The 7,992-nt window shown below is 49.9% G+C and overlaps 1 protein-coding gene across 1 annotated transcript; it reads right to left on the bottom strand.

Annotated features, from left to right (window-relative positions):
• Positions 1–4,553: 4,553 nt before the first annotated feature.
• On the bottom strand, positions 4,554–7,485 carry LOC100903753 (peptidase M20 domain-containing protein 2). Its single transcript, XM_003744404.2, has 5 exons — positions 7,119–7,485; positions 5,997–6,127; positions 5,691–5,861; positions 5,390–5,549; positions 4,554–5,092 (listed from the first exon to the last, which is right to left on the bottom strand). Exons 1-5 carry the CDS (start codon positions 7,324–7,326, stop codon positions 4,581–4,583), a joined length of 1,182 nt encoding a protein of 393 aa, XP_003744452.1. The 5' UTR covers positions 7,327–7,485; the 3' UTR covers positions 4,554–4,580.
• Between the last annotated feature and the right edge of the window lie 507 nt (positions 7,486–7,992).

The raw sequence follows: 7,992 nt of genomic DNA, 5'->3' as shown, positions 1-7,992 counted from the left end.
TTCGGGTTGACCGTTCTAGGACGGGCGATGCAGAAGTTGTCTTTCAGTTTCTATCTATGTCTCGGATTAAGCGCGATTATCGGCGTGGCTTCCGCAGATTTTGAGCCCTTCAATATATGCCGTGAGTTTTTCGTCTTCGTTTGTCGGTGGTGCCCTGCGATGAGTATTCGATCGGGCCGAACTTTATTTGCTCTCTCCGGGTGCTCGCGGATTCCTGGAGCTTATGATATCATCTGATGTTCCCCGATTTTCGCGTTGAAATCATTCACTGTTCCCATCCCATAATTCCAGTATCGAATGAGAAACAAGTCATTGCTTTCTCCGACTGCATGATGAGCGACCCCAATCAATCCGACGAGGTGAGAGGGAGCTCTTCTCCAACAGCGTTCGAAACCCCTTATTGATACTCGTGACGACTCAATGGACTTTGGCACTCCATGAGTTAGATTTTTTTTTCGGCTTCCAGTTCAGACAACAATCCAAGGACATGCTCGAGAGATTCCCGGGAATGAGTCTTTACGACATTTCGATGCTTATTTGCAAGTCGAACGGAGATAACGGCGAAGCGATTATGAGCGAGTTCTACGATTCCTTCTCTGGCCATCTGCAAGAAGAATTCGTCCGTTACGCCACCAACTGTGCGAGTTTTGGAACAGACTGAGAACATCGGAAGCATCGAGACTGCGTCACTCGCAATCTTCAAATCGGAGGAAAATTGGAGAGATTTCGGGTTGAGCTGCCCAACTTATGAGACTTCTACACTTCAGAAGGCATCTGGAACATTTCACATTTCAACTCAGAGGGAGGCTCTACACAATACATTGAATACGTATAATATGATACACGCTTCGTCCTGTGTCTTCATAAATCAATCAGAGATTCCTCAATTGAATTTCCCAATGAGATTCTAAGATATTCGATCGGGCTGAGAAAACGGTAGTTCGAAAAGTCTCACTCTACGGGCTGACGACAATCATCCACTCTATCCGCGTCAACCCGTTCCCGATGCGGGATTCTTCAAAGATCGCCGCCGAAGAATCGGAGCTTTGCGTGAGCGAGCGCAAGCTTCTCTCGAACCCAACGCTCGTCAATCAATGGCCTGAATCCGCGGAAGTCAACCCCTTCCGACCCGCGCAGAGGGCTTGAATGACACGTAGAGCCTCTTCGGTTTGGCGCATTCTGTGAATGATTGGTTCCCGAATCCGGCATCGTTGTGAAAGCTTTGTGTGAGAGACCGTGCGGTCACTTGTTGGAGGTTATCCGAAAAACCAATCATCCATGAGCTAAATGATGCCGGTGTTTGAGTGCTGCAGCTTCCGATGAAGATCTCTCGGCACTCTCAACCTTAACGGAAACGAGACAATGCCCATTGTACGTGATCCTTGAGCTTGGAGCTTCCCAAGACCCGAAATTTTCGAATTCTTCATCGCAAATCAAAATATTCGAGCCGATTCCAAGCCTCGATGGCTGGCGAAAGCGAGGCGAATAAGCCTCAAAACTGCAATACCGAATCTGAAAGATTCTCTCTCGGAGATCGGGGAGGAGGTCCTCTCTCGAGTGATCCATCTTTCTCCGCTCGCCACGGTCTCAGTGCTGCTGCTACGCGGCCACGACAACTGAAAACATATGTATATGATGATGCGCCTGTCGAATATAAATAAACCCCGTCAACCACACAAACGACCGTCTGCTATAAGAATTCGAATTCGAAAATGATAGCTATGAAACTTTTCAATCCCTGCCACGTATTTTAGTCTGGGAGCTCTAGTTTCTCGCGTTGTGCATTCTGAAGTGTTTTGAAGCTTTTCGTGTTTTGTTGTCTCAGTGAGTATACGTCGGTCAAGTCGCGATGAGATCTGATGCACACTCGCTGCCGAATTAATTCCCTGCGTCGAGGAAATGAGAAAGTGTTCCCAATTTCCCAAGGCTCTCTCTTCTGTGAAGACGAATCGACATGAACTCGACGCCACCTCCAGATGACTTGAATCCAGCTCTGAGATTCCAGAAGTTCCTCTCCAAGGTTGACGCTTCCTCCACTCCGTAAATCGACCCGAATCGATCCATGTTCGAAGGACCGATATCTCTCGCCGCCCCGATCCATAAAACCGCAAGATGAAATTACAGATGTATGAACGCTACAAGCATGATGATGGAGAGAATCTTGACGAGCGTCCACCCATCCCGGTCCCGGAGGCTTTCGATTTCATTCGCTTCAAATCGGAGGAAGAACTCCAATATTTCGACCCGAAGGGAGGAGAATTTTGGGAGACTCGTCGCGCAGAACGAGTGAACGCAAATGATTCGTCGAACCTGAACCTCCCACCAGACCCTATGAACGACGAAGATTTCCGGAGGTAAATGAAAATGTCTGAGGATACGTCTGTATGAAGTCGAGAGGGTCTCTACGGCGGCGAGTCTAGCATTCGCGCTCACCCTGGATCTCCGAGGCTGCCGATAGATCTTATGCGATTCTCGATATGAACATTCACGAAGTTCCTCAAACGGGGATGCCGGACGAAGACGGACATCTTTTTCCCAGTGTTCGAGAACGCGTTTGTAAGAAGCCGAGTCATGAGGATATCTTGGAGCAGAGCGTCTTGAGATGCGAAATCCCCGATGAGGAGCTCGAGAAAGACGCAGAAGATATTCCGAGCAGTGAGTAGAAGTCCCTCAAGGAGACTCTTGCACATTAGGGGATATCGATCGATAGTAGCTCTATAGGTGCATGTCTGTGTCGGTCAGCGAGTTATTGTGATACATTACACCTCAATTTGAGCAAGGTGGCTCTCAAACTCCTCTCGATCGATTCCAGTTGAGACCTCAGACGACATTGGTAAGATTTCTCTGTTCCTCGGGCCGTGAGTAGTGACTTCCAATCTATAGCAGAGCTGGCTAGTGCGCTCGTTAAGCGGATTTTTAATGTGAGAATGATTATCTCTCCAGTGGAAGAGATCGAGGGTCTTTGCAGAGCATATGAAGTGAGTTCCCTCTCCGGGTTGGTGTGATCTCGGACTCAATATTCGGACAGAGCAAGTCCCATCGATCCCATTCCATTTTCCCCGTAAATTCACTACCTGTCTGAGCTCGTCTCAGGTCTTCATCAACGGAGAGGGAGATGTACTGATGGACGAAAGCGACGACGATGACGGAACCATCACGAGTGAGGATCTGGAGCACACACGCAATATCTTGGCAGATATCAGTCAGTCGGTGGACCGAGAGAGTATCTTGGAAGCAACAATAGTGAGTTTGTCCTGATTTCGAGCCTTTGGATCGTTCTCATGATGGACTTTGACCGAAGACGCGTTTTCCCAGGTGCCCGAAGCTCACGATTTCAGACCCCGTGTGAGCTCAACGTTTTTGATCCCAAATACGGAGGCAGACAACAGCGCAGAACTATCTCTGAGGCAAGACACAGCCATAGCGTGCGAAGGGCCGCAGAAGACGGGGACTGACCTAGCTGATCTGCCAGAAGAGACTACGTCTTTCGCGCCTGTGATCCGTGTTACTTGTATGGAGTCAGAGAGCAGCTCCTCAGCATGCGATGATTCATCCGAAAATGGCTCAGTTACTCCAGACGGGACCCTGATAGCGCCTCCCGGGAAGGTATTTATCTCCAATAGCTCGGGTGTAACCGGAGTGAGTCATCGCCTATTCCGGAGTCAAAATGATATGATTACCCTCGTGGATTGTACAATCCTATCAAGGATCATCTAGCTCGGTCGATCCCCTGCTTAGACGATTCTCATTCTTCCAGAATGAAATTCCGGATCGTAGCAGGAGTCCCAGCCGATCGCCTGTCCCACCCTTGCATCTCCTGACCCCGCTCCAGCGGCGGCTCGTCAAACTCAATCTCTACTGACGGTCCCCTACCAGACGGTTTCATCTCCTTACGAGAATAATTCACCCTCTCTTGGATATGTAGCACTCCCTGGGAGCTCGTCGGCGAGAATGTTGGTCGATGTTGAATGGGACTCGGGTATTGAAATTTTGCTGAGCGGAGCAATGTGTTTTCTACAAAGCTCCGATCTGATATTACGTGAGGAAATCCCCGTACGGGGCCAGCACTGTTTGGACGATATCGGTCCGAACGAGCAAGTCCAGCCTCTCTGATTAAGATGTCAGTATTCCGGCACCGCGATGCACCATTGTTTCTTCGAGCGTGAGTATCGAGGGGGCTGTGATCGGAAGATATCCCCGTCCACGGAGAGCGCGTAATAAAAAGAGTTGTACTTTGGGAGGACTCCTTCGTGATCTCTCTGGCACACCTCGACCACGTTGAGTCCCTAGGGGTTTCGGCATCTGATGGGAAACGGCTGAATGGATATCGAATGCGTGCAACTACACTGACGAAGCGACGTTCAATTGAATATCTCGCTACAATTTATTTTTTCTATCAAGGAATTCTTTCTTCGCCCGAAGAAGCTCCTCGGGACATCGGAGTAATCGGAGGGCTGTATGAGCTACGGCTTGAGCACAATCCAACATACGTTTTTCAGCATCGATTGTTTTCGCCTGGAAGAGGAAACCGAGGATCACGCATCGATGTCTCAGCCCACTCCCTCTGGAACCGCCGAGCTTCAAATTTCGAGACTCAAGCATACTGATTCTAAGAAACCCTGACCGGGGGAACCCACCTGTTTGGCGAAGTCCGCGTGATGCAAGGAAATCGGAGTGTTGATATAATACATAGGGTGGATTGCCGGGACTTTTTGAGAAACGTTGCCCATGTCAGTTGAAACCAGGGTGTTGTAACCTTTGTCCAAGCCATAGGTGAACAGCGCGTCTGCGGAAAGACTCGATTGCCAATCCGGGGCACAGGTTTCTCGTTCCAGATCTTCCTCAATACCCATGCACGAAGCTCGCTTACCTTTGTCGTGCAGATATCCTGCGAAGATGTTTCCCAGGACTAGGTTCGGCCACATTTCCACATAAGGATCAGTGAAGCGCCAAGCCAATTGGCAGTTCGTGGCTGTAGCCCCGGCCTCGAGACAACTCACTATCCTCGCTCGGAAAGGCCCCATGTCCATCCCGTGCATCGTACGGTAAGTAATCTCCAGACCGAGCTTATCGTCGACCTCTTTGATAACGACTGGAAAGAGGAATCGGAACGTCATCTTCTCAACGAATGAACACTCATGGCAGACCATGCGGCCTGCGAGGACCCCGCGATCTTCAAATCAAGTTGAGCGGGAGGGAGGGTTCCGAGGAGCTTCTCGAGGCGGCCGTCAAAGAGAAGAGGTCAAAGAGGGTATTATACTCCAATCGACAAGGTCCTGAGGGTTATGCGGATAGCCGGAAGACTCCCCGGGAGGGAATGAATGCTCAGCGACCCCCTGATCTGGAACTACGTTCCTTTGTATAGTCTAGATCGCGCCTTGCCGCTCACCTCCAATACGCCACTGTTGCGGGATCTGAGACCTAAGCGAGACGATGTTATTGTAGGCCGCTACCACGGCGTCGCTCTCAGAACCCGGTCCCATCGAGTCGAATGTGTTGAAGAAATGAAAAGTATCTCCCAGTCGCGCACTACTATAATTGGCGAAAATCTGGAATGTGCAAGAGTATTCAATTCTGAATACGTTGGTACGCTACTTCGAGAATGGGAAGTATGCAATGCCCCCGGTCAACGGCTTCCGTGCGTCTGTTAGGAGCTTCACACGCCCGGGATGCGAGCGGAGCGGACTCACCCTGGAAGAGCAGAGCGTTTCCGCGTGGAGTATCCCCTTGTTCGATGCGTGAAGCATCATGGCGACGTCCACGTCATCGAAAGCGTCGATCATGATGATTTTCCCGCCGCCACCTTCTTCTGCCGGGGACCCAATCACTGTGATTTTCCCTGGATATCGTTCAGGGTGCATCTGTGAATCGGAAGTCACTCAGATTTTTCTCAGGGCGTTCACAAGCAGTATTCAGCCATATCGCGGATTTCCGCCGTAGGGATCGACCCATGAACGCTATTGTATGGTGTAAGCGCAACGTGATCTACTCATTACCGTCATGATGTCTTTGGTCAAGAGAGCCATCGCGATTCCACTTTCTGCGATCAAGTTGTGACCACACGCATGGCCCACACCCGGTAGAGCGTCGTACTCGGAGATGAAACATATGTTCGGACCCATGGAGGCTTGATGTTGAGATTCATGAAAAAGGCGAACGTTTTTCAGCTGATCGAGGCGTTTGAGCTAAAGGATTGATAGATCGACAGTCTTTGCACGATGAGATTCATTCCCATAATTGGATGCAAACTGGCCGAATGACCAGCTTAATCCGCTATTTTTTGCGCCTTTCTCGACGATGTAGCGGTTTGCTTCCCCCTATTGTCTCACTGATCGTTTTAGCAAGACGTATCTATTTGACACCCTCTCAGCACAGTCGAATCTATGGTTGGCGTGCTAGAGATATCCGACCTTGCCCGGCAATGAAAAGCAGACACTTGTGACCCAGATTTTCCGGGGGTTGATCGAGAGGTACAAGGCATATGATTGGCTGACCGAATGCTTGCGTCAGTCAATGCATAGGGAAGCGACCGATCTGGAGACAATGATTGTCTGCAGACACCACTGTTCATTCCAGAATGCTCCGAAAGTTATCCACTCGACGATGGAGGAGGAAAAACGAGACAGACTGAGCGCCTCTTCCGGAGCCGATGTGAGGATTGAGCATGATAAGCGGACGGAGTCGTTACCGACCTAATCGGGGCTTCTTGGATTCGTGAGACGCGTGTAACTATCCGGAACAGTTAATTTCCACTACGCTGCATCGTGGGCGCAAGATTGGAATCACCCACATCATATCCATCCTCGACGCACAAGAGGGAAGATTCTTCAAAGGGATCCGCGACTCGAGTCATTAAAGAACATATCGCGATTCTCGATCCACCTTAATAAATCCACGGGTCTCACGAATGCGCTCGCTGCAAAGGATTTCGACAAAAGGCGCAACGTTGGATGCTGCCCGCTTCATTCGTGTACGAATATCGAGCTCGCAAAATTATCGCTCCCCTATACAGCTGGAAGTAGCATGCTAATCAAAGGATTCGAAATCGGAGGGTCTGTGGAACATAGCGAAACTACCCCTTCAACCCTTTTCAAAAGAAGGCATGAAATGAAACTCACCGAACTTCCCGTTTTCCGGGCTGAACTCCGCGCGAAACCCTGTCGGGAGAATATAACGTCTCGTCACTTTGAAGCCTTGATCTTCTAGAACTTTGGTAAGGAGATCATGTGCTCGATATTCGACGAAACGAATCTCTGGGTTCGACCATATTTCATCATTGATCTGGAGGATGAAATCAATTCGACGTGAAAATGACATGTGACACATTTCGATTCAGGCTGGCTCGCTCCTGAAAAATCGCTCCCAGGGGCCGGAGAGAGCATTCGAATAACTCTACGGACTCTATAGCAGCTTTTGTCGAATTCAACCCGATCGGGAGCATTTCGAGAGGCCAGGGCAATTGATTTGGCGCGAGGTGCTGAACGTCAGTATATTAAGCATCTCTCCGGCCTAAATTATTCGACTACATCGGTCCCGAGGCAGAGTGTTTAGCGGCGATTGGACATTGCAGTTCCGCGCTCCTCTGGATTTGTGTTGACGACTGCCGGAGCCGCGGCAGGGAGCGCGCTCCCAGTCTTGAGGGGGGATCATGGAGACCTCGAAGAAATCCGTCCCACAATCGGAACGCTCTAGCTCCCGGAGGCTCGTGTCCGAATGCCGTCGCTCGTGTGGTCAGATGTCATATTCTTCGGGTTTTGAAATATTCCACTGTCGAGATTGCTCTGGTATAGCGGAGAATTCGCCTGACCCGAGAACGACTCGACAGTCAAGGTCTTCCGGCGAGTGTGCGGCGAATAGAACTCACAAAGTTCGTCTGTAGCGAAACGAACAAGCTTTGAAAGTCTATGCAATTCGATTCAGTTTTTGTCTTCGTGCTTTGTACGCGGGGAATCGGGAGCTCTCCGAATTTCGTTGCATGAAGACCCTAAATTA

Source organism: Galendromus occidentalis, unplaced genomic scaffold (assembly GCF_000255335.2).
Source record: "Galendromus occidentalis unplaced genomic scaffold, Mocc_1.1 scf7180000077466, whole genome shotgun sequence".
NCBI lineage: Eukaryota > Metazoa > Arthropoda > Arachnida > Mesostigmata > Phytoseiidae > Galendromus > Galendromus occidentalis.
This window is presented reverse-complemented; position numbering and strand designations above follow the sequence as displayed.